At 41.9% G+C, this 26,366-nt stretch overlaps 8 protein-coding genes across 8 annotated transcripts; 6 read left to right on the forward strand and 2 right to left on the reverse strand.

Annotated features, from left to right (window-relative positions):
- Positions 1 to 502: 502 nt before the first annotated feature.
- On the forward strand, positions 503 to 1,818 carry PG994_005872 (uncharacterized protein; the record flags this gene model as incomplete). The annotated part of the gene is made up of 3 exons (XM_066857281.1): positions 503 to 744; positions 806 to 1,624; positions 1,647 to 1,818. 3 exons carry the CDS (start codon positions 503 to 505, stop codon positions 1,816 to 1,818), a joined length of 1,233 nt encoding a protein of 410 aa, XP_066716550.1.
- A 1,120-nt stretch (positions 1,819 to 2,938) lies between these two features.
- Positions 2,939 to 3,694, forward strand: PG994_005873 (uncharacterized protein; the record flags this gene model as incomplete). Its single annotated transcript, XM_066857282.1, has 1 exon — positions 2,939 to 3,694. One exon carries the CDS (start codon positions 2,939 to 2,941, stop codon positions 3,692 to 3,694), a length of 756 nt encoding a protein of 251 aa, XP_066716551.1.
- A 1,711-nt stretch (positions 3,695 to 5,405) lies between these two features.
- PG994_005874 (uncharacterized protein) lies at positions 5,406 to 5,978 on the forward strand (the record flags this gene model as incomplete). The annotated part of the gene is made up of 1 exon (XM_066857283.1): positions 5,406 to 5,978. One exon carries the CDS (start codon positions 5,406 to 5,408, stop codon positions 5,976 to 5,978), a length of 573 nt encoding a protein of 190 aa, XP_066716552.1.
- Positions 5,979 to 6,406: 428 nt separating this feature from the next.
- PG994_005875 (uncharacterized protein) lies at positions 6,407 to 7,004 on the reverse strand (the record flags this gene model as incomplete). Its single annotated transcript, XM_066857284.1, has 2 exons — positions 6,407 to 6,560; positions 6,586 to 7,004. The coding sequence occupies 2 exons, from the start codon at positions 7,002 to 7,004 to the stop codon at positions 6,407 to 6,409; spliced, it is 573 nt and encodes a 190-aa protein (XP_066716553.1).
- A 1,115-nt stretch (positions 7,005 to 8,119) lies between these two features.
- Positions 8,120 to 9,035, forward strand: PG994_005876 (uncharacterized protein; the record flags this gene model as incomplete). Its single annotated transcript, XM_066857285.1, has 3 exons — positions 8,120 to 8,187; positions 8,248 to 8,426; positions 8,470 to 9,035. The coding sequence occupies 3 exons, from the start codon at positions 8,120 to 8,122 to the stop codon at positions 9,033 to 9,035; spliced, it is 813 nt and encodes a 270-aa protein (XP_066716554.1).
- A 2,303-nt stretch (positions 9,036 to 11,338) lies between these two features.
- PG994_005877 (uncharacterized protein) lies at positions 11,339 to 12,429 on the forward strand (the record flags this gene model as incomplete). Its single annotated transcript, XM_066857286.1, is given in 3 exon segments — positions 11,339 to 11,602; positions 11,675 to 12,094; positions 12,106 to 12,429. The coding sequence occupies 3 exon segments, from the start codon at positions 11,339 to 11,341 to the stop codon at positions 12,427 to 12,429; spliced, it is 1,008 nt and encodes a 335-aa protein (XP_066716555.1).
- Positions 12,390 to 13,854, forward strand: PG994_005878 (uncharacterized protein; the record flags this gene model as incomplete). Its single annotated transcript, XM_066857287.1, has 4 exons — positions 12,390 to 12,420; positions 12,533 to 12,953; positions 13,066 to 13,409; positions 13,484 to 13,854. The coding sequence occupies 4 exons, from the start codon at positions 12,390 to 12,392 to the stop codon at positions 13,852 to 13,854; spliced, it is 1,167 nt and encodes a 388-aa protein (XP_066716556.1).
- A 520-nt stretch (positions 13,855 to 14,374) lies between these two features.
- On the reverse strand, positions 14,375 to 15,616 carry PG994_005879 (cytochrome p450 domain-containing protein; the record flags this gene model as incomplete). Its single annotated transcript, XM_066857288.1, has 4 exons — positions 14,375 to 14,392; positions 14,448 to 14,964; positions 15,047 to 15,327; positions 15,374 to 15,616. 4 exons carry the CDS (start codon positions 15,614 to 15,616, stop codon positions 14,375 to 14,377), a joined length of 1,059 nt encoding a protein of 352 aa, XP_066716557.1.
- Between the last annotated feature and the right edge of the window lie 10,750 nt (positions 15,617 to 26,366).

Here is a 26,366-nt window from a genome sequence, read left to right on the forward strand (position 1 = left end):
GGATGGCTAGGTTAGGCAGGGGAATGGCCTGCATTAAAAGCACGATAGGGAAAGCGGCGACCTCCACCCCGCAGTAATTACTATTACTAGCATTTTCAGGCCAGCATTTGCCAAGAGCATTATGGACTTACATGTTATCGAATCTGAGTAACTCATGAAATACCCCTATCTTAGCCCGCCCAGTGTACGGACCCGGACCGCTTAACTTACCTAGTTACAATTAAGAATATTCAACTGACAGAAACCCCTAGACTCGTAATAGGATACGATAGAACATACGATATCGAAAGTGCGAATTTTTAAGTGATGAATGATCAAGGTGGAGATGATACCGGCATCTTGCTGGCACGTCATTCACGTGACAGGTGACGACTTCACGATAAGGCACAACCACTTGATACGGCATTCGGTTAATCCCCTAGCTGCGAAATGTACCCTCGGTCTTCTTATGAGCTACAGTGTATACGAGCCCTTCTTCTGGGCGAGTCACACCTAATTCAACATGACTGTGGACGCGCCAGTTCTCCGTGTAGCCATTGTCGGTGGCGGCCCCGGCGGGCTCGCCACGGCCATTGCCTTATCCAAGATACCAAATGTCGAGGTCAAGATATATGAGCAAGCAACTATTTTGCGTGAGGTCGGTGCGGGGATCAACATCGGGACAAATTCGTGGAACGTCTTGGGTCTCCTGGGCGTAGCCGATTCCCCGACCACCGGCCACCCGGAATGGACCGTCTTGAATATGTAAGTCGAAGTTTTAAATACTGCTGCTTCTCCTAATCGTAAAATTAATTAAGACCTGTAGGAACGGTCGTTCCGGTGAAGAGCTTCATCGACGGGAGAGGACGCCTGACCCTTCTATAAAGAGGCCGATCATACGTACGCAGAGAACCGTACTGCAATCAACATTATTAGCACACGTTCCTCCAGAGACCATCCAGCTATCGAATAAACTGGACAGATTGGTGGATGCAGGAGACAAAGGCTTGGAGCTGCACTTCAAAGACGGTACGTCCGCACAAGCCGACCTCGTTGTCGGCGCGGACGGCATCCACTCCCTAGTGAGGGACACGGCCTGGCCAAAACTACGACATCGCCTTCACAGGCACCACAATCTGGCGAACACTGCTACCTGTCGAAGCCGTCCGGGACCTCGACCCGCGCTTCCAGCTCACGGGCTGGTGGCACTCCCCACGACGCACGTCTACTTCTCGCCAGTCGGCGCGGGCCTCTGGGAGATCGCCGCCCGCGCCTACCACGACCCAGCCACGCACCGCGCGAGCAAAGCAAGCTGGGGCGTACCCGTCGCCAACGCCCACGTCGAGTCGCACTTCTCGGACCTGTTGCCAGACATCCGGGCGGCGCTGCGACGCGTACCAGAGGGCGGCTGGCGCGAGTTCGCCGCGTTCGCGGGGCCCGAGCTCACGAAGCTGACGGCCTGGGACCACCGGGTCGTGCTGGTCGGGGACGCGTCGCACGCGCTCTCAGGCGCGTTCGGGTCCGGCGCCGGCTTCGCCATGGAGGACGGCTGGGTCCTCGCGCGCGCGCTCGAGCACGTCCGGAACGAACGCGGCCGGGCGCTGCCGCTGTTCGAGAGGATCCGGCTGCCCTACTACTCGCACATGTACGCGCATCTGGCGCGCCAGGCAGCAGGCCGGCCGGCCGGCGCGGTTGGAGGAGATCGGCGAGCCGTCGTATGACGATCGCTTATGGGGTAAGCTCTCCACGGACGGGGGCGAGGATATGTCTTGGATCTACATGAACGACATCGGTGATGTTTGGGCTGACGTGTTGGGGAGATTGGACGATACCTCGTGACTTCGAGCCGTATACCCATTGATCGTCGCCCTTATCCTGGGCAGTGTTTAGACTATGGTGACTGATCACACAGCGCATATGAACTCTTAGTGTTTGTCGCGACGGTTGTTAGCGCTCCATTGATTAACATTCTCGTCGAATTATCACAGGTGCCACATGAGCCCATTATTCTCGATGTCAAGACAGAGTCTCGTTCTAAGACATTTCTGTATATTTAACGTGAAGAATTATAAACACATTATTTAACGCAAATCCAATACGACATTACTGTCTAAAGGCAAGCTGCCAGGAAACCTTATCAACTTTCATACATAAACCAAAATTCGTACTAGCAAGTAGCAGCACGCATTGGCGCCCCAATCGTCATATCCGGCACCTATCAATACATGCCGGCCTGACCGGCACGTCATTGTGCCCCTTCAAAGTATTTTGCTGCTCGAATTACTATCCTAACATGCGTTCCATGCTGATGGGCTCCTCTCGGCTAGTATAATAATTTCACTGTTCCATTCTCCTAGGTCCCATAGAAGCAAATAGACTCACTTGCTGGTACTGGAGACTCAAGCATCCCTTCAGCCTCCCGCAGCCCGGTCAAGCCACGTGCGAAAATAAACACCCCTTGGACAACGCAAGTAAGGGCCAGTAGGCAACAGTAGACTTTGTAGAGATTGAGGTTCCCCTCAGATCTTTTTCTGATTATATCTTGGGTTATATCCGTTTCCGTTCCCACGGGTTCTAGATGTATATATCTTTGCGGCCTCGTGTAGCTCAAAAAATCAGATATGAAACGAGGAGGGGAAGCCCATGAGGGCAGAGCCGACGACTTTTGCATTGCAACCATATGTTAGTGTTGCGTTGCGGGATCGAGTTTGATGAATCGCACTTTGATGGATATATGGACAAAAGTTGGAGTCCAGCCAGCTGCGTCCTACCACCACGAACATCCCTGTTCGTACGGCATGTGCAGGGTTCTGGTCACCCACATCCGTCAGCATACGCGCAGCAACAAGTACCACCTGCCCTTATGCCAGCGGGGTGAGGCAGCGAGGACAACTGAACAACCTAGCCACGACGTACGCATAACCAAGAATCGGAAAGCATATGATATCATTAGCTAAAGATGGGTGATCAATCGGGAGTGCGCTACTCGCAAGGCCAAAAAGACATCGGAGAGGCCCGTCACTTCTCATGGGAGTACCCCGTCCCCGACAATGACTTTTGGCGCGACCTGCCGTACCCCTTGAGCAGAAACTTCCTGCAGAGCTTTTCGTCGGAAAGACTGCGACGACTCTCAGCTCGTTTCGATGACAAGCTGGACAGGGCGACCAAGCTGGAACTCCTCGCCCGGCTGCTCCACGAAGAATCGGACGAACAGGACGCCGCTGCCGCCGGCGCTGACTCCAGCCGGACCTTTTATGACGTCGATTACATCCGCTGGAGAGCAGTCTGGCTGGCGATTAGTTCTGTGCAGCTGGAGCTCGGACAGCGCGCTGAGGCCGAGAGTACACTGCGCATGCTGCACGAGAAACGACGCGACCCGGCCAACCTATCGCACCTGCACACTCTGGCGAGTCTTTTGCTCGCGCGAGGCGAGTACTTGGAGGCAGAGAGGATGGAGACTGACGTCAAAGCATGGTTGGACGGCTGTGTGCAGCGAGACTCGCCGCAAGCATTGAGCGCGCGGAGGATGCTGGCTGAAGCAACGTGGAAGCAGGGCACGGACCGGAGAACGGAGGCAGAGCAAGTGCTTGACGAAATGCGCGTTATCATCGGCAAGATGGGAGCTGGCCAGTACGCCGTTTACCAGGATGAGGAGAGGGAGATGATGGACAAGCTGGCACGAACGCTACACGAAGGCCAACAAGATGAGGACTAGACATCGGAAACGATAGTATAATAGTTGCTTTATATCCCTATGCCGGCCACAAAGGACAATACTCCGAACTTTTCATGACCTATTTCCATCCCCACTCCACCAAAGATTCTCCATAAATACGGCTTATTTCGACCCAGTCCCTGTGTGGTCCTTTTGCAAGCAGCCTGTCAACCAGCATCTGAGGTCAGCGTAGGCCCCAAGATGAATAAGGGGTAAAACGTCGCTCCGTCAGTCGTTTTGATCACATCAAGCTTATCTGTGAAATTTGTTGCTGGGTACGGAGGCCCATGTCCCTCAGCATGTATTAAAGGGCCGTCGTACCGGTGCTGGTCTCTTTCCATCTCACTCTCAGCTGGATAAGATACTCGCCTACAAGAAGATATGAAAACGTCGAAACCCGTCGCAAATGCAAATACAAGTGGTCTACTGTTCTATTCTTTAAAGACAGAAGACATGGTCCGTATACCACGGTACTCAGTCTGACCTACGGCATTCCATTAATGTCAAGTGTAATAAGACCATTGCCCCCAGTACCGTCTTGGATAAAAGCCCCTGAATAAATTGAAGCACTGGATCAGGTGCTCCGGTTGTTTTGACTACCCCACAGGCTGAGACATGTTCAAGCAAACATCAGAATCAACCCACCCGGGCCACCAGCTCTAGATGAAGACTGGTACGACGTAGCAGTTCGATGTTTCAAACACTCGCTGTGTAGTGAAAGATTAAACCGTAGTGCGATACATTCATAAAGTGACAATATTACTGTTCGTCAGGCTGATCTGCCGGAGCGACAACTGACTTTGTTACCTCATGCAGGTTGGAAACATACCAATGCACGTAGTACAGACCTCATACGTAGTACAGTTAGTCAGTGGCAATTAAACTCGTCTGGCATGTGTCAACTTAATCTTATGGTTCAAAATCGGTCGAACCGTTTCAGTGAACCGGATATCACTAACGCAAAATTGGCCAAACCGTATAATCTGCGGGCTGGGCAAAACAAGGTTATTACTAAGTAATCACCTCAAAATTGAAGCTCTTAGCACGGAAATTCGCGGGAGTCATTCCATGAGGATTTCGCTGATTTCGCTTGGAGCTGATACGATTGGTCATCTGAGCTGCCCCCTTAAAGCTTAACCCCCCTTTTCTAGAGGCGTCAAGAAGTGTTTCCGAGCTTGGGCCCCGAAACAACCACGCTTAAGCCCTAGCGAAACAATTCCGCTTCATCTGGGCTCTTGCAAACATCCGATGGACATTGGCTTTGGGTTGCTGAGCCTCAGGATCTTATGCTGTCGACTTCGCTTGGGCCATTGGGCCAGGGACGATGCTCTTGGAAAGTGGCTATATTTCGCCCAGGCGATTCGCAAGCACTGCACGATTCTATCATCTTGATACAATGCTAATATACCACTACAACATTCGATCAGCAGTCATCATAGTCATTCGTACTCGAAAAGCAGATACGACTACCATTTTACTTCCAACATGCGTACTGGCATAGCCCTCACCTATATCATTTGTGCTGTGTACATGCATATACAGCATTCAACGTGCTTGGAATCCATTGACTGTACAGTTTCAGTAAGTTCGCAACTCAGCTATCGCTGCTAGAAACGGTTGTTAATCATTTTTTCAGGTATCCGACGTCGGGGGAGACACTGGGTAACACACGCCTACCCATTTCATAATCCAGTTTAGTATCAAAAACACGATGATTCTAACAAGCAGCAGGGGTTGCAAGGAAGGGGCTCGGGGGAGCGGAACGGAAAAGCAAAGCAGCAGCGCGAAGAGCGTCGCTCACAAGATCGCTGCTGCTGATGTCGTTGGCCTCATCGAAAGCGTTGGGGGTGGTGGGCTGAATGGCATTGTGAACGCTTTGATCGGAGGAGGGGCTACCACCTCAGCATCAACATCAGCAACCACAGCGAGAACTACAGTCAAGGCCACGAGTAAGGTCACTGTCACGACTGCTACGACAGTCACAGTGCCTGAGCCCCCGCCACCTGCCACAACCAGTGCAGCCTCAACCCCGCCGCCGGGGCCGGCTCCTCCTCCACCACCACCGCCAAGTACGGCCAACCGTCCCGAGCCTGCCACCAGTGTTCCTCCTAACCAGCCTACTGCAAATGATCCAGTTCCCACCCCAGTAGCACCGCTACCGCCGACACCACCGCCGCCTGGGAATCCACCTCCGCAGGCGACAGAGACTCCTGAGCCGGCAATACCTGTGTCACCTGCCACGCCTCAACTCAGCTCCAGCCTCGTACTTGGAAATCTTGGATAATAAATGTGTTGGAGCCAAGAAAGCTGGGTGGGCGTAGTAGTATAGGAAAGAAAAAGCATTGATCATTATTACTATGACTCCCATTATTGACGTCTAGCCCATGAATTAGACATCCTGCAAACTCACAATACTGATGAACTTTGAAATCCGATCCACCTTTTGCAAGTGATTTTCACATTCTAGAACCACGCCACCAAACTCTTGTTAGTAAGTCGCACAGAACCTAGCAGAATGACCCCTATCATCCCCGAACGTGTGCCGGACATCCATTCACATATAATTCTCATTCTTCTTTCAATAAAAAAGTAAATGAGTGACTTCATATAAGGTAAGAAAACATGTAACCTTATAGACACTTGAGCCGGATATAGGCAATCTTGCCGAGAGGAATCAATAGCGATATGCAACAAAATCTAACCAACAGACGTCTAAGAGCAAACGACGAAGCCGTTGCGAACTGGGGCGCCCTCGTGGGTCATCATGCCGCAATAGGTGACATCAACGTTGCCCTTCTTGTCGCGGTTAGAGACGGTGACGACGACGCGATCGGCGCCGGGGTCAGGCGGGGTGCCGGTGTAAGACCTTGTGGTCGCTAAGGATGGGAAACTCCTCGAGCGTCTTGCCCTTGCACTTGTCCGAGAACTTGATTTCCTCGCGGTTGCCGTACCCATGCGGGTACTTGCCGCTGCCGAGCTGCTTGTTGCGGTCGGCCAGCTTGCCGGCCTCGGCGCCGGCGTCCTTGACGTTGCCGCCGCTGTAGGCGCGCGCCGCGCACTTGCCCCCGCTCTTGGGGAAGTTCTTGAAGTGGTACTTGGGCCTGACTTCGCGCTCCTGCAGGGCGTCGTCGTCGTCGTCGTCGTCGTCGTCGCCCCCTCGTGTCCACTCCTCGACGCCCTGGAGCTCCAAGGGGAGGGCACCGTCGGCGGCGCGCAGTACGAGTGCGTCGTCGGCTGGAGGCAGGGCAGCAGCGTTGCCGAGAGTGATGGCGATGGCAAAGGTGACGAGGGTGCTAGTGGTGAACTTCATATTCAATATGGTCGTTCTTGAAGACTGAGTGTTGAAATTTGGGTATTGATGTGAAAGTGGTCGGGGCAAAAGAAGTGGAAGATGTGAGAGTTGTGAACGATGTTAGTGATGGTGATATTATTTACATCGAATGCGAGCCATCGTGCACGTATTTATACAATGTCCCTGAGCCTGATCTGGCTTGAATCTGCTCGAGCCTTGCCTTATAGTATTACAATGGGTGTCGCTTGAGGTACTGATCTCAGCCCTCTAAGCCTGAATCAAAATAGCAACACCATGATCTGCATGTTCCCTTTGGCCATAAGGCTGTTATTGTGGCGGCTCGTATTCTCTCATGGGCTAGTAATCACAGATGGCTTATCCAATTGTGCAGACGTTGCCGACACGCCCGAATCCTGAGGATTAATTAAAACAAGCCTCCTGACGCCCGGTTGCCAAGCTGACTCTGCCTGGTGGGAGCCCCTGATTCTGTGATGGTGGGTACTTTGGATCCTTTTGATCAAGCTTAGTGAGGTCCGACGGCCAGTCTGATTCTGTCCGATGGGAACCTCTATATTTCGCAATGGTCAACACTTAAAATTCTTGTAAATCGAGATTATCGGGGAATCACTGCCGCTCTGAGTCTGCCCCGCGAGAGCCCCTGAATTGGCAATGGCGGGTACTTGAGATCCTTGTGATAAACGACGTGACTATCCGGGTTCGGCCGTGAAGTAATAGACCCATGATGACCTGTCTGGCCTATATCATTGCACATTTGACTTGGCCCATGGGCCAATTCGGTATATTAAAAGGAGCACGCACAGTAAGTTGGGGGCGGGGCGGAGCGGTCGCACAGATCGGCGGTGATTCGGAACTCTCGCGCCATTTCATTCGACATCTATTTTTGTCTTGGCAGTCTAGATTGCTTTTTTGTCTTAGCTGTAGACTGGGCCACCCCAGCTGAAAGAATAGCGGCCCACCCACACGACGCCCCAAACCTCCATATCAACGTTCCCCAATCCTCTCATCATCAGCATCACCACCATCATATCACCACTGCGATTTTCCCCAGAAAACGCAAATCATTCAACACCTCCAGCCCTTTTCCCCTTCTATTGTTCATCTGTCGCGCCAATATGGCCCAAAACCTCAAGGCCTTTCTTGATAAGCAAGTAGCTGACCGATGGGGTCCTTCAAAGAACGAGTATGTAGTCTTTTACCGCTTTTCCACCGTCTGTACGGTTTGACTAACGAAATCACCAAGAGCAAATGCCATCTCCGCCTTACTACTCGACTCCCTAGAGTACGACGAGACCGCCCGTCATTTCATCGCCGATTGTACGGCGGCTCGTACCCCCAGCGAGGCTAGGGGACACTTACCACCCATGTGGAAGCTGGTTGAGAATATAGCCAGAAAGTATCCAGAGCACCATAAGAAAGCACGTATACCACTTCCCTTAATGTTATTGTTCTCAACTTACAATAGCACAGCTCGTCGGCTTGCTCGATTCGGTCCACGGCTTGCCTGACCTCGTGATCCGAGACGAGACGGCTGTCAAATGGTCCGACCTGCCCTTCCTGGTGGAGGGCTGGGACCAAATTTACAACCGACCCGAGAACCAGCACTCCGAGGAGAATGTTTTCGCCATAGCTTTCATCGCGAAACTCCTTTCGGCCCAGCTCCTACCCAGAGATGAGTTCCTTCGCTGGGTCGATCTGGACATGTGCACTGCTCTGGAGAGAGGCCCCGAGGACCCGTCGGCCCTCAAGAAGGATGACCTTGTTCTTTTGAACGTCAATGTCCCAATTGCGGCCCAATGGATTCAACAGGCCGGTTCGGTCATATGGAACTGCGAGTCTGACTTGGGCCTCTCCAAAAGGCAGGATGGTCTGTGGCAGGGAAACGCTGGGTTCAGCTACGGCCGCTGGAAGTTCTGGAAGGAGCGAGCTACCTGGGTCACTCAGTCCAAGCTGGTCAGTCCCCGGACACGAGACTTCGCCAAGGAGATGGTGGAGGAAATGACTAGCATCGAGAAACAGGATGGTCTTTGAGAGAGCTGCATAGGGTAATGTAGGGAACAGCCGTCGAAATTAAACCAGAATGTTCGATTCCCGTACAATGAGAATGCCTGGTTCAGCGGTTGGCGCGGTCGCATCTCACCGAGGCAAGGGTAGAAGCATGCCGGGGATGTTACAGATCGCACCTGTGTACTCGTCTCGCATTCATTATATAGGATGCTTGGCATGATTGGCTGTCCTCAAAAGATGCGTGTGATCCGATACTTTGCCGTCTAACTAGCTGGTAGTAAGGTTTGCATCATTGATCCCTGGAAGCTGTCCGGCATCCAACTGTTTACCGATCCCAATCCGAGAATCAGTGAGCCATCCTCATACGTGCACTGATGATATGCCAGGTATCCTATCACTTAAAACAATCGCGACTCTTTGACGCCACGCAATAGATCTCATATTAGAGATGGATACAAACTCCAATAACTTGTCCCCCATCGTGCTCGGATGTGTGCTCTACCATCCAGCAATATGACAATCATCACTCCTTTTCAGGTCTTGGCCACAAGCTAAACGCCGAATTTCCAGACACGTAAGATGGCAAAGACGACCCCAGGTATAGAAAGCATGACGCCATCAAGCAACACGTAGAAACTATGCCGTGACCGTGTACCACCTGGCGCATTTTGGATAGGATTCTATGAAAGGGACCTTGCTGTCTCACCGTCCTGGTCTGTAAGACCCTGGAGGGAGTCCACTGAGAGTCTGCTTGAGTCGAAAGTCCCAGTCATATACACTGCCATGAGCGCACCATTGACCGAAAAGCCGAGTCGAGGTTTGAGGGTGAAGTATTCTCGCCTTTGGCGAAAGCGCTTCGAATAAAGGAGAGAGTGGTGTAGAACAACCCCCACACTTAGCAAGCTATCCCAATGTAATGAGCGGTGGGTTCCATGACTAGTAGAAGTATGTATGTCTAGCTTACATTATCAGTATTGCTACAATGAATGATATAGTAATCTGTGCCCGTTCCTCGGGAGTATGCCGGTAATAATCAGGCGGGGAGGACGCCGTCTTGGCGGTAAGAATGGTGGTGGTCATGGTAATGCCAATTTCTGCTATCCTTGTGCTCGTGGATAGAGAAAGTGGAGCATCCTGAAAAAATCCCTGACAGCCAGAACTGACAGAAACGCAATCTTGAATTATCAGACCTGCGGTGGTAAATACGGGGGAGAAAAGGACTGGGACCTACAATTAACCCGTGGTTTATGGATATCCCGTCAAATATACTGGCAATTAATAGGTAAACTGTCAATATGTAACGTATGATACGCCAAAGTTTTCGTCGACAGAAGTGGAAGATAATTCTCGTGATACCATCGGATGGGATAGAAGGGATCAATTGCGCAGTTCGGCACTCGGCTGCACGGTTATCATGGCTGTGGTTGGGCCATGCATCCCTTGATGTTCTATGCGTATCATTCGGCATAGGGTCTCGATTTTGATAGAGATCGTTTTGAGTGAGTGATTGTGGCTGCTCTAGTGCTGGACCTGGGAGTTTCCTGACAGCGTATCAGCCGTTATAAATAGGCTACTGCTGTCTAGTTATTGCAAAGAGAATAATATGATGTGGAACGTCTCAGGCTGAACATGGAATGTATGCTCTATTATGTTTGCTTGATTGGCACATGGAGTGTGACCACCGTATGTTTCCAGCATGATACCATCCGAGAAACTGCTCAGCCGCGAGGCATATGTTCCACCGGCAGTGCTGCGGTCAGCTTGTTTTAGGGTTGACGTAGATGACGTGAGGGGAAAAGGATCAATAATCCGTAGTGGCTCTTGTGTGCCATATGTGAGACCTGTCATGATCCAATGCAAACGTCGGGAATGAAACCAATGATCAGTTCTGAATGCACGGTCTTCCGAGTGAAGTAACACAACTTTATACATAACGCGTAATGGTACGCCCAAGGAGCCGAGGATAGACAGTCGGTGTGCTAATATTAGAAAGGGATGTGTACCTTCGGGCTCATGATCCAATGCGAACGTCGAGAATGAAACACATAATCAGTCCTGAAGACGCTGTCTTCCGGGTGAGGTAGAACAGAATCCTGCACAATGCGTCGAGGGTAGACTTTCTCTGTGTAGATACTAGAGACAAATGTGTGCCTTCAGGTAACCATGGAAATTGCTCACACTGATTGCAGCGTACGTACCAAATCGAAAAGCCCGCGGTTCTTTTTGAAGTACCTTTGGGACAACCATTATATCAAGCCACACCCATTATGTTGAAAGTAAAGAGGCTCAATATGTATAGCACGACTACCTATCAAGTTAGTTTCGCCATGGGCACACTTCGCAGCATTTCTAGCCGCGGCTGGAGGCGTACCGGATCCTATCATATCGCTCTCGCTATGGTATGCGGCTTGGTGCTCTTCGTAAGCCTTTGCATATCTTGGTCAAAGCAAGAAACTTCTTCTTCACTTAATACATTCCTGATAAGCCGTTGTCGGTGTAAAGACACTGGTACACTCAATACCATTCTGCACCTTATTTTGAACATCATCTCCACCGGCATATTATCATCGTCTAACTTTTTCATGCAAATCGTCACTTCACCCTCTCGACCATAAATCGACGTAGCTCACGCGCACCTTAGGTCGTTAGAGATCGGACTACAGTCATTGAGGAATCTGCCGTCCCTGTCAAAGTTTAAGCAAGTCTGCTGGGCCCTGTTGCTGTGTAGCACCGTCCCAATTCACCTGCTATTCAACAGCGCAATCTTTGAGACGAAGTATGAGGGCCAGTTCTGGAATCTCACGATAGCAACAGAAGAATTCGTGCATGGTGGAAAATATTGGCTTCCAGGGGCTAGCTTGACGCCATCTGGGGCATCTTCCCCATCCCAGGACTATTCAATCACGAACTTAACCACAAACTCACCTTTACCAGGAAGCTCAACTTTCAATGGAACTCTGGAAGGCTACGGCGACGTCTTCAACCTGACAGATTACTGGAATGCCACCAGCAACTTGAAAGAGATAATCCGAGCGATTTCCCAAGTGGGTGCTACCTGGGACCCTCTTGAAGCCCAACAATATGTATGGCCGAGTACCGAGCTGCTAAATTTTGCACCAATTATAAAAGCCTGATTATCATCGTCGATACCGGAACCACGGAACAGAGGGGCTGGCAGCGGACTGATGTCTACGACTTTGACCCAAGAACGAATTTGACGAGAATATGGGATACCGAAATGCCACCTTTGGAAGTGAACTCACTGTGGTCGTGGGCGTCATGTCAGAGTCACTATCACAGCAGTCACTACGACAGACTCCCCTACGACAACGGCACTTTCTTCCATAGTTGTGGGCGGCTGTTTGGCATGGGTTCATCATGGCCGTCCACAACCAATATCCCGAACGAAGTAAAATAAATCTCCTTCATCAATGATGGCCTGAAGGGATTCACTACATCGAATGAGTTGGCGATTGGATATATGGCAGAATTAAGGACCCTCAATATTCGCAAATGTTTAGCGGAACCGATTGAGACCTGCCAGGTCCGAGTTAGCAGCACTTTACTCCTCGTCGTCCTGGCCTGCGTGATTACCAAGATCGTCATATGCAGTGTTCTGGTATGGCGACTCAATCATACATCACTTGTCACCCCTGGAGATGCCATAGAATCTTTCGTCTCGTCGCCAGACCCGGTGACGTTTGGAGCTTCAACGTTGTCCCTCGATGACAGCCAATCACTCGAATACACATCGCGAAGGCATTACAGGGACGTTAGGGATACTGATTTGTCCTTGTTACCAATGCCGCGTCGTTGGCTTGGTAGCTCGCGCAGACTACGGTCCGCCACTTCACGTCGAATATGGGTTCAAGCCTACTATCCTATATTTCTCTTTCTCCTTTGCCTCGCGGTTGGTATTTATAATGCAACTCCTGTCGGCTAGTAAGTTGATGCATTCTTGTTTTGCTCCCGGGTTACAATACTCGGATTGATTGCAATATTTCCTTTTCCCGTTTAAGTTATATGGCGGGCATCATTACTGACCACCTACCAGTGCCAAAGACTTTGAACCTTCGGAAAGCAGCGACACGTTTGATTTCTTCGGTTACTATCAATCAAATCTTCTCGGCACCCTGATGATTCCCAACTTGACACAGCTCATCGTCTCCTTTTGCTACCTCGCAATCAACGGTCTATATACGCAACTGCAAGTCGAGCAAGAATGGAACTCTTACGCGCAAGCTCCTAAGCCTCTACGTGTCTCATATCCTGCTGGTGAACAGATATCCACTTGCAGGCTTCAGCTTTCATACAGATACAGCGTACCTCTGATTGCGATGGGTACCATTATACACTGGCTATTCTCAAACTCTATTTTCTTGTCCATTATCGAGGGTGGTAAGCTTTTCCCCATAGCGATCCTGAGCCTTTCAAGATATTCATTCTCACAATTTTGGAAGACACTGGCCTAGTGGACGCATTTGTCGGCAGCAAGAGCAGCTTTGGTGTCTCTGAAAGTGCCACCGTCATGACAGGAGTCACATCTGAGGCATTGCTGGCAACTTTCATCGTCAGCTGCGTGGTCGTTATATCCCCGCTACTCTTTAGGTTCCGCACGTTAAAATCGCAAATGGTCATCGGCGGCACAAACTCGCTCGTACTTTCGGCAGCTTGTCATGTACCGAGGCCCTTACGGACATCCAGCGAGTCACTCCCAAAGCACATATCTCCTATCTCGTCTAACCCATCGGCTAACATCAGCTGCAGACGAAAGCACATCAGACGCGGATACGTCTTCTATGCTTGGATAAGACGACGCGGAATACCTGGAAGCGGTATCTAGGGGTAAGCTCCAGTGGGGAGCGGTGGCACTTCCTCCTTACTTGGCCGAAAAAGTGGCGACGGAGGAGAATTATGAGCCTGTCTTGCATCTAGGATTCGCAAGTGAGGAGCATCCTGTTCGCCAACCGGAAAAGGGGGAACTATTTGTGTGAAACGGACGACAGCTGCATGGGCGGAATACGTAATAAATGACACAACGTCGCCTAGAATGTTCAAAGTACTCGCTCTGACTATAGGCTATAAGAACTATAGGCTATAAGAAAAGGATAGGAACGGTCATTTGTCGCATTTGTGAACAAGCATTTCGCCGCTGTCGCTCTCTTCCTGATACGGAAAGGTATCGGCCCTGCCAAATCCTCTACACCCATACCATACCTCTTCTTTGTAAAGGCAATCTGGTCTGGCTCAATATCTATGTCAAACCTGCTCGCCAAAACAGCACTGGAATAAACAATGATGTTTTTGGCGAGGAAGCGACCAGGACACATCAAGAAGTGGCGTGTTGGAATTGGAAAGATTGATTAAGGATCCGCGACGAACTTGTTTGCAGTTCCTAGCCCGTGGGCAAGGAATGAAAATAATCAAGCATCTTACCTCCATAAGGAATCCAGGCGCCATCGCATCCTTGCGTAGAGAAGAACGGCTTGCCACCGGCCAGCTTCTACGACGGCGGCGACTTGTGGCGGCACGCCCGGCTGATCGGCCCGCTGTCCGGGTCCGCGGGGTCGACGATGAAGCGCTCGGGCCAGAACGCGTCGACCGGGTGCCGCCCGTCCCGGGTGGTTCCAGAAGGTCTCGTCGCGGTGGCAGGGGTCCGAGTTGAGAGATGGCGAGCGCGCCCCTGGGCAGGACCCACCGGCCCAGGTCGACGTCCTCGTGCGGCGCGCTGTACACCGAGTAATACACCTTGATGTACTTGCGCAGCGTCTCGGCGTACACGGAAAGCAGAACCGTCGCGTCCTTGCCGAGCTTGTGGGGGTCGGTGTCTTTTAGGGAGCCGTCCGCGCTGGCGAATTCGCCGATTTCTTGCTGGACGCGGGCCAGGAGGTTCTTGTCCTTGAACACGTGGAATGCAGAGAACATGGAAGTCGACACGACGTTGCCAATGATCCTGTGGAAAAAAATACATGTGGTCAGCTAGCTTATTCTTCAGGGGCGGGGATGATGGGTGCGGCGGTAGGAGTCGGACTTACGCCCAGGCCGAACCGAGATCAACTCGAGCGAGAGATTCATCGTCTTGATTCTCTGCGCCCAGGATCGCATCTTGTCGGAGCCGCATCATGGTGGATTCCCACCACGGATCGCCGTCGCCATCGGCAAAGGTCTGTGAGGCGTCGTAGTTCTTCCGGTCGTGCTCGTACCAGGTATTGAACTGAGTTTCGAGGCCGTCTCGGAAGCTGTAAGACTTAGGCATCATGAAGCGTGGAAGTCCCGGCCCGAACGTGGGGAACATGTGGTCAAATTTGAAGATGTCCTTGACGAAGGTTGGGTTCAGGCGGAGCATGGCCGGCGGCTCCTACCACCTCCCAGAAGAAAGTGCTGAAGTCGCCCTTATAAGACCACTCTTCGGTAATGTCCAGCTCTTCCAGGCGACGGTGTAGGTTCTGGGCAAAACGTAACCCCGACGGCTGGCGCCCGGGACCAGTCAGGCCACGAAACACTCTGTGGTGCGTAATGTGATCAATGCGATTATGAGGCAGGGCATTGCTCTTGGCATGTGGGGGGGGGAAAGGACCCGAATCATCAGCTCGGTAGACGACCATTGTGTATTTAGGGGTACCCAGCAAAAACGAATTTACGTAGCTGTACATGTTGATGGAGCTAGATAGGGCCGGGTGTTTGAACAGTTTCTCAATAGTCTTTCGGTCTTGGAGATTGTAGAACGTATAGCCAAGGACAGAGAATCGGTTTGATGTAAAATTCCCGGCATATTTTATATGGGTTCTGTCAGTACAAGCAGAGACAGGAGATCGTCGGCTACTTTGTCGTCTTTGTAACTTTTAATGTCATGGCGACTTTTGTGCTGTATTGGCTGGTTCGGGTGCCAAAGAAGCGGAAGGGCAGTGACTAGATAACGTACGTCACCCCATAATTGACCCCCCCCTGTAATTGACCCCCCTAAAAAATTAATGGTATAAATCGACCACTAACTTCAAATAGCCACTATTCTTTTAATTTTAGATTATAATATAATCGCTTTTAATAGTAGATATAATAGATCTTTTAAAATTCGATTCTTTAATTTTAATTTAATCTAGTCCCTCTTTTATACGTTATATGCTTTTAATTAATATAAATTTCGAATTCGAATTAATTTATACCCTTCGCTTCTTTTATAGCTTTACGAGCTCTAACTTCTTTTTTTAAGGATTAGATTTATAATTTCGTATTAATTAATAAATAGTATTTTTATAGTGTTTTTTTAGATTTTTTTTAAATAGCTAGCGTTATATAATAGAGTTCTTTTAACTTAATTAATAAAAGTGTTAATTTTAACGCTTTAAATTAATGCTCTTTTTAATATTAACTATAATACTTTATTAGTTAAAAGAGTTTAATTTAATATAAGGGCTTTATTTTAATTAACTAAGACTTGTGTTATTTTTTCTAATCGTTTTTAGTTAATATTTTTAAATAAAAAAGAGCTAGTAAGTGGCTTAATAATATATACAAGCTAAAGACTATTATTATATTAACTACTTTTAATATTTTAAATTAATAAAGCTTTTTTTTAAGCTTTAATATAATATATAAAAAAGTTTCGTTTATTAATAAAAGCTAAATTCGTTAATAAAGTTAAGAAATTAATCTCTTTTTAATAATAAGCTTTTATAAAAGTAAAAACCTTAATATTAAAGGGTTAAAGAATATATAATAAATAAAGGAGTAAAAGTAATAAATAAATATTATTTTAATAATAAAAGAATATAAAATCGTTAGTTATATAATTACTATATTTATTTAAAATAAATAAAATAAGCTATTATAACTTAACTTAATTATATAACTTAAACCCACTTTTAATACGGCTTTATACTACCTTAAAATATATACAAAACTTAATATACACTAGCTTTATTTAATTAACGCTTATAATTTATTAATAATAACGGACCTACTTATTAAAAACGCGATAATAATTAATAAAAAAAGAGCACGGGGTAAAATAATAACGATAATACTAGGCGACTAGAATAAAGTAGACAGCTATGCTTAAATGGTTAGAACCGGACAGCTAGGCCTAGATAAGCCAGGACCGTGTGAACTAGACGGATAACTAATTTAAATTACGTGAAGATAAAATAACTAAGAGGTTAGCAGCTCTCGAGATCTTAACGAGATTTAAAAAGCCGGCTCGACGGGATCTCGCGAGACCCTTAAGATCCCCGGGAATTAAAAACATTAATAAAAAAAGAAACGAGATATATGATAATAAATATTCCTTAATATTTTATATAAATACTCTTTACTTTAATAATTAATTTAAGTATTAATTTAATTTATTAATAAAGTAAATAGTTTTAATAACTTTATTATATAAATCCCTTCGTTAAACTACTTTTATTATTACTTTATAAATTAAGTGCTATTACTTATTATATTAATAAGGCGTTTCCTTTACTATATGTTTAAATACTCTCTTATATTATTAATATAAACCTAAGTATGTCTTACTAGGTTTTTTTTTAAAACCCGGATAGTGTTTATTACACGGGTATATTTTAGATTATTTTAAGCGGTTTTTAATATAAAGATATCTTTAAGCTATTTAATAACGATTTCGTTATTTATCTAGCTTTTATTACTTATATTAAACTATTATTCTTTAAATTTATTAAGGTTTTAAAAGAACTATTACTTTTAAATTAATTTACTTTTATAAATTATTAAAAACTAAATAACTTTATTAAGTATTAAGATATATTTTAATATAATCGTTTAATACTTTAAACTAAGCTATTTTTATTAAATAAAATATTAAATGAGCTCTCGTACGTACGGTAGTTCCGGTTTTAATCAAGGTTTAATCGTTCTTATTCTATTATTTATATCTATTTTTAATACGAGCTACGAGGGGTATCGTATACCCTTCTTAATAAAATAAGAAAAGGGTTTATACGCGTAAATACGTGGTACCCTTTTTAAAATAATATAGATAGCTTTAGTTCTAGCTATTCTAATACTAGCAGTTTTCTATTTTAGCGATAGAATTAGCCTGTTCCCCCTTTTAGATACGGGTCTTCCCTCTACGAGGGTTTTATACGGTTGGGTTGCTTTAATCCGGTATTAGGTACCTACTTGAACCGTACAGGTAATATTGTACCTTCCTGACGTCGTTTTAGCCAGGTGGCAGGTCTACTCGATTAATTATTCTAGTCGTTCGTCCGAAAATAATAATAGTAATAAGGGGACCGTCGTATATCCTAATATGTTATACCTCGTAAGGGATTAGTAAAAGCAGTTTTATAAGTAAATATTCTTTTATATATAAATAATTTATATAGTATAAATTTTTTTTTTTATATATATACTTTTTTTTTAAAAATATTATATAAAAATAAATTATATATTTATATATATATTTATAAATATATATATATATATTTACGCGATATTTAATTAATAAGTTATTAATCCTTTCGACGTTATCGTTATTAACGTAATTGATTATAATTAGCGTTAAATAACGTTACTAACTTTTTCGATTTAAAATTAATAAGCTATACTTATATTTTATATTAATATATAATATTTTTTTTTTTAATTTTTAATATTTATTAATTTTATATAATAAAATAAAGAAGTTCGCGTTTATAACTTACTAAGCTATAATATCAAGATACGCGTACCGGTAAATAACGATATTCGCCGCCTGTTCGCTCGTATTATTTATTACGAAAGCTATTTCCGTACGGTTCTTATCTAGTCGCGCGGTAATATTAATAGTGTTTATAATAATCGGTGCGTCTAGTTTTATATTCCGTTTTATAAATACGTTCGTTTCGACGGATATTAGGACGGTACTTATACTTCGTACGTTTAAGCTTTACACGGTAACCGGTATTCGTATCACAGTTTATAATTTATAAACCTTAATCTCGATAATAACGAAAATAAAGGTGGTAATAGAGTTAAAGTAATAATTATATAACGATAAATTAATAATAAATAAAATAAATAGTTTTCGTATATATATAAATAATATTTTCGTACGGTTATTTTTATTATATTACCCGTTTAAGTTATAATATATTACGGTTCTTTTTTTAACTTTCGTATAATATTTAATAAATAAAATATATCGGTAATAATTATATAAAAAAGGATTAATAAAAGAAATTTCTCTCTTTTTTTTATATCTTTTTTTTTAATTATTCGCCGTGTAAGTCTAGTTTTTTAATATACGCTTTCGTGCGTACGGTGAAGCTGTTTATCGAGACTAGCTGCTCGAGGGCCTTATTCGAGGATACCTTAGTAAAGGTATTTACCGGATTATCTCTGTTATCGATATAGTAGACCTTTAATATCTCCTTTTTTTCATATAACTTCTAGAAGGATATAATATTAATTATAAGCCTCTTTTTATTTATTATACCTAGTTTAACTAAATAGTTATAAAGTAATTTCGAATTTATATAGAGGGTTATTAAAATATTTTAAAATCTTAATATTTATACGATTTTTTTAAACGTAATATTTAATATAATACCGCTGTTTATATTAAAAGTTATATTATATAATTCGTTAATTAATACGCTCTTAATAACTTTTTTATATTTAATCGAGCTTTAATAAATAATATTATTTTAAATTTAGAATTTATTTTTTATATAATAAATCTTTTAATTTAATAAAATTAGGTATTCGAGTTAAGAGGTTAGGTTTTCGTTATTTATAAACGAGCCGTTAATAAAAATATATATCTTCGTATAGTAAAGGTTAAGTGGGATATATTTCAAGCCGCGTATTTAATTCTAAATTTATTAATTAATCCGTATATTTAAGTTTTTAATATCTTTATCCTTTAAGGTCTATACTTAGGCGGCGGCAAATAGATCGTACGCTACTTTTAATTAATAGATAAATACGAGATATACCTTTTTTACACGTTAGGAAACGTATTATTAACTTTTATTAATAACTTTTAAGTCGATAAGCTTTAATCAGTTAGCCTATCCTTTTTATTTGAAAAGGATATCGTATAATTTTAATCGAATTTTACCTCCGTTAAACTCGATCGGCGTATTTTCGGTTAAAATGCTCTTTAGTTTTATACGGAATTATTCCTTTATTAACTTTTCTTCCTCTTTTTTTAGAAAAAGGGGCTATAATAAAGCTGAACGTATCGTCGGTTTATATTATTATAATGCCGAAAGTATCTAGTCTTTCCGTAATAAATAATAAATAAGTGTTATATATTAATATAATTATTTTTAAATTTTATACGTAATAATTATAATACGTTTTAAATTAATAAAGTTCTAACTTTATTAATCCGTATAAAGGTAATATAATTTAAAATAGCGTTCTTTTAAGGTATTAGGTTTTTAGTTTTATTAATAAGCATACGTAGATTAGTCGGTTTAATTTATTATATAACTAAATATACGTTTATATAATATCGCGTAACTCGCTTTATATGTTAAAGTTTTAGATCAAGGTCGGTCCGAGGGTTAAAAGAAGTCTTTGGCTTATCTATTAAATTATTAGTAATTAAATTAAAATAGCCTCCTTTTTTATATCTCCGTAGCCCTATATTATAAGCCTAGACTTTTCGTACGGCTTCGTAATTTTACCCTTAATTTCTTATATAAGCCGTATTTTAAAAATTCTCCGGCTAGTATATTTATTTAGGTCGAATCGAATAAATTCGAAAACCTTTCGTATAACGAGATTATTAATCTTCTCTATATTAAACTCTTAAAACAGGTATCTAAATAAAATAATAACCCCGTTTTATCGGAGCTTAATTACTAGCTCGTAATTCTCTTATTCCTTTTAAATAAGGAATATAGCGGTTTAAACGTTGCGGAATAAGTATTTTCTAAATCGTCCTCGGCCGCGTCGTACAGGAGCTACCGTAATTTCCTTGGCTATCGGTTTAGTATCTGGGGTATCTACCGGCTATTCCGGATCTGGTTATATATCCGGCTCGTTACGCGGTTTTTCGGCCTCTTCCTAATAATACGGCTTAATTTAAGTTACTCGAAAAGCTTTTAAGCCGTTTAAAATATCTACCCGGATCGTATAATCTTTGATAACTACTATCTTATATAGTCCGGTTTATCCTTCTTTTTCTCGCTAGATTAGAACTTTACTCCGGAGCGGGAGTATTAAAATATCGTAAATAGCTAGTCTATTCCGGGTATTTAAAGCTCGGTAAATATCGATATTTATACATATTTTCCGAAGTATCTTCATTACTTTCCGTACGGTTTCTCCTCGTACTTAGATCTCCGGTAACGGTGGTAAGTTCCTATCGATACGAGGGTATATTCCGAATACGAGTAAAGTAAAAACTAGGCTATCAGGGCCATCCGTATCGTTTAAAGCTTTAATTATTATCTAAAATATTATCTCGGTATTCGTATAATAACCGAGATTTTTTTATAAGATATTAAAGGCCCTACGTAACGAAACGTACGCTCGTTTAACTTTATTTATTATTTAATAAGCTTTAATAAGTATCTATTTATAAGTAATTCTTATTATTTATACGTAGTTTCGAAATTCTTTTTAAAAATACGTACCTAGATCGTGCGAGATATAATTAAAGGGTCTTTAATATACGTATATTTAGTACTTATAAAAAGTATTTTAAATATTTCGTATACTAAGCGAATATAAGAATATAACCGTTTAAAAAAACGTACTCGAATCGATTATATAAAATACGTTTTATTCGTTAATATAAATAATATTTATAATAATTTCGTAATTAAAATCGTATTCGTTTTATAATAAGAATTTAAATCTTTATAATACCGGATCGTACGTTTAATATTAAAAATAAAACTTTTAAATCTCGTCGAAAATAATAAAATCGACGTCGTTATAGCCGGCGTTCTTTAAAAAAATATAGAGCTTTTTTATACGAAAGTATTTAAAACGTTAATAAAAGTATCGAAACTATTTTTTAATAAAATATAATATCGTTTCTATACAGCCGGTATTAAAGAATAGGTGTCTTTATTTCTTAATTATAAAAAATATCTCGTTATTTTTTTATATAATAAAATTAAAAATATTATTATAATACGTTTTAAGCCGGTTAGCGTTATATAACGAAAATAAAAAAAAAGTTATAATATTTAAAATATAATACTTTATTATTTTTAATAAGTTCCGTATATCGATTATTTTAATTAACGAAATAGGCTTTAAATTTCCGAACTTAATTTCGACGCTTTTTAAAATTTAATTAATTCGTATATCTAGGTTTTTTTATATATAAACCTTTACTTAAAGCTTTTTAATTATTAAAAATAAAGCGGCGTTAATATTTTAAAGTTCTTTTTAATAAGTTTAATTATATAAGCTATTAAGGTTAAATTAGTCGGCTTATATAATAGTTTTTAAATAGATATCCTTATTAATAAGCCGGTAATAGAACGCGGCGTCTATTAAATAAGTAATACTTTATTATATATTTTTTAAATCGAGGTACTCGTACTCCTCTTCGTTATTTTCTAGTTCTTTTTTATCCTTTTCCTAGTCCCGGACGAACGTTTCGTACTTATTTTAAAAAAGGGGGCCTTATTTAATACTATCGCACGCTTAGAAATATTAGTTCCTTACTCGGGACTACTTTTCGGCTAGGTGGTTTATTAATTAATAGCCTTATTTATAGCAGATTCGGCAGGTTCTTTATTCGAACTTCTGGTTCTTGTACGGTAATCTTGGTTAAAAGGTGCCGGCGGGTCGCTAGATCCTTTCTTATCCTAGTGGTTAGCTATTATATGGTAATTTGTTATTATAGGCTAGTTAGTTTCCTTTCGTATAGTTATTTATAAACTATTTATTAATTAAGTATATATTTATAGCTAAGTTTCGATATAGTTCTTTTATTAAATATTATTCCGATAATATCTAATCCGTTATTATATTTAATAATACGCGAAGGTCCGAAAATAGCGCTTTATATATTAGCTTTTAATAGATAAGGGCTGGTAAAAGTTCCGGAACTCCTCGATAAGCTTTTACGACGGAGGTATAGAGAGCGATCTCTTTTTCGAATCCCTTTCCGAGGGCTCGTTATACGAGCTAGAGCTTATTTAGTAGGATTTCTAAAACCTCGATAAGTTATTTCTCGGCGTTCTTATTTTTTACTCGTATAAAAAAAGTTATCGTTTAATCCGTAAAATATTATACGTAATTTATTATCGTATTAAAGTACGAATTTATTAAATAATATATCTCGTCTTATCTTTTTTCGAGTCCGATATAATTAAAATAGAATACCTCCGCACGGCCGGAAAGAGTGTTTAAAAAAACTATATAATATTAATCTTTTAATATATCTAGCCGTCGGCATGTTCCGATAAATATCCGTACTCTGTCGCAAAAGATGTTATACGGCTTGCCGGTATAATTCTTTTCTTTTTTCCACACCTTCGAAAAAGTAACGACCTTATTCTGATCGATTTTACCGTTATAAATAGCTCGGCTTAAAGGGATATCGTATTCCGTAACGTACGCTGGACTAGATAATTATGCCGTCTAGTCCGGCGGTATCGGAGTCGGAGAAAGAAAAAAGGATAACGTCTTACGACGTTTGGGTGCTTAGGAATCCAGGGTTAGACGTCGGGCCTGGAGTGTTTAAAACTCCGGGATTAAACGTCGGTCTTAAAATGCCCTGTGGTGTCGCGGACGATTACTCTGTACGGAGACCGGGTGTCTCTCGCTTAGGCGGCGTTTCTTTGACTGTCCATTCTCGGGAAGAGTGTGGAACATCCTCTTTTCGGGTTTCCGAAGTCGGTTCTGCCGGTCGGTCTTGTTAATGTGTGGGATCGGCCGGTAATACCAGATTTATAAGCTTAGCTTTAAAGGATCCGTCCGTTGGTATATCGACTCCGTATTCTTTAAAATAATTAAAGAGCTCCTTTTAAAATATACGATTAATTTAGCCGAACTAGTGTTCGGTTTATCCGTCGAACTCTATAATAAACGATTTTTTAAAAGAGGTCCCCTTTATTTTTAATATATAGTATTTTAAAAAGTATTATATAAAGTACGTTATAAATAGTTCGGGTATTATTTTTTTAAAGAGTACGTTTAAAGGTTCGAATTTTTAAAAAGCGAGGTTAACGTTTCTTTTCTAAATTATTAAAAAAATTCCGGTATTTTAGGATACTTTTTTATATATAAGCGGTTTAAGGTTTAAAATCGTCGGTTTATTTAGGCTCGGTATATCCGGGCTCGATCTCGATTCGCCGACCGCGATTAATTCTATTTAATAAGGGTTATTATTTTATAAATCGTATAATAAAGTTATTTAAATATATAATTATATATAACCTAACTAATTTCGCGTATAATTCGGAACCTAATTTCCTCTTTATAATATATACTCGGGAAAAGGGGTTCTTCCTCGTACGGTTAATTTAGTTCGGCTCTTCCTCCGAATTTTTAACGGGCGGAAATTCTCGGGGCTCCTTAATACGGTCGCCCTTACGTCGGTAAAGGCGTGGAACCGTTTTTTTACTCTTACTAATCTATAATCGCTATAAATAACCACTAATTAGTATTAAATAAGCTCTCGTATATATAGTAATTCCGGTTTTAATCGAGGTTTAATTATTCTTATTCTATTATTTATATCTATTTTTAATACGAGCTACGAGGGGTATCGTATACCCCTCTTAATAAAACAGGAAAGGGGTTTATACGCGTAAGTACGTAGTACTCCTTTTAAAGTAATATGGACAGCTTCAGTTCCAGCTGTTTTAATATAAAACGTAATTTTAAACTATTTACTATAAAGCTATTACCTCTTTAGCTTTTTAAAATACCGTGCTCGTTTATATTATATTTAGTTTTTAAGTTTAATAGCTTAAATTTAAAATATATTTAATTTAATTAGAAATTAAAACTTAATTACTTTAATACCTTATTAATACATTAAGAATAGATACGACGTTACCTCTTTATTTTTAAAGCTAAGTGGCGTTAAAGGAAAGCTTTTATTTAATTTTTACTAAGTGATTAATAGTCTCTTTAAAAGGTTAAAACCCGTTAAGTTAATTCTTTAATTTATATATACATCGATGTTAAGCTAGCTAACAGTGCTACGGTCACTTTATATAACGGCGACCTTAAAAACTAATAATAATACTACATAATAATAATACGAATAATTTAATTAAAAATTAATATAAAATCTTAAAAACATCGTTTTAATCTCGAAACACTTTTATAACACTTTTAATCTTAAATTTAAAGTTAGATTTAATTACAACGGCTTTCGAAGCTAACGATAAAAGAGTAACAGCCTAGGGTTTTAATATAACGCTATTTATTTCTCTTTTAATTACCATAGCATCTCGTATACGCGTAAACTTTTAGTTAGCGTTAAGCATTACTCTTTCTTTTTTTTACCTCTTTCTTTCTCTAGATTACTTTTTAAAAGTAACTTCTCGTACTTTAATTAACCGATCTAATTATTTAAAGTATTTAAACTTTTTTAGAGCTTCCGGAATAAAACCCGGCGCGTTACGCCATTAAAAATAGCATTATTATTATTAAGCGTATCCGCTAACTCTTTAATCTAGCGGTTAGTTGTAAGTATTAATAACGCTATAAAGGATAATTATTTATTAAAAACGTTAAGAGGAGGCTTAAATAGTCCTGCCTCTACCTAGTCTTTTATCCTCCGATTCCGGCTATTAAGGGGCTTATTAATATCGCGAAGGAATATACTAGTTACGGCCTAGCTACTAATTATTATATACGGCCGAAAAGTAAACCTTTTAGCTAGCTCGTAACACCGGAGAAAGTCCCTCTTACTTATATTTATATTATTAAACCCTATATAGTATAAAGTTACCTTACGGTAGTAAGTATCCTTTAATATATTAAAAAAACTAAGATTTAAGGGTTATAATAAATATAACGAGTATGCCGGAAAAAAGAAAAGCTATATTTTATACTTTAAATACGTTATAATAAAGTCCTCGCTTACGTGGCTAACGTAGCCATCTAGGATAATAAGCCGCCACTAGTCCTCGTTTTTAAGCTTTATATAAAGGATAAAGACCTCATTTAGTTATACTAAGGCCAGCTCTTTATTAGTCCAGCCTTTAAGGGATACCGCAAAGACTTAATCCTTTATAGCATCCGTTAACGAGTCCTCCTCCTCTAGAAACTATTACTACTAGACCTATTAACCTTTAAATATAATAAAAGGAGGCAAGGCTCGGCTTAAAGCGTTATTATATTTAACCGTAAAAGCTTATTTTTAATTAAAGGAGTCTATAACTAGTATTCTCTTTATTTTAACAGGTTTAATAATTA

Source organism: Apiospora phragmitis (assembly GCF_038363925.1).
Source record: "Apiospora phragmitis strain CBS 135458 chromosome Unknown utg000006l:1.0-5683423.0:1.0-5690449.0, whole genome shotgun sequence".
NCBI classification, from domain to species: Eukaryota; Fungi; Ascomycota; class Sordariomycetes; order Amphisphaeriales; family Apiosporaceae; genus Apiospora; species Apiospora phragmitis.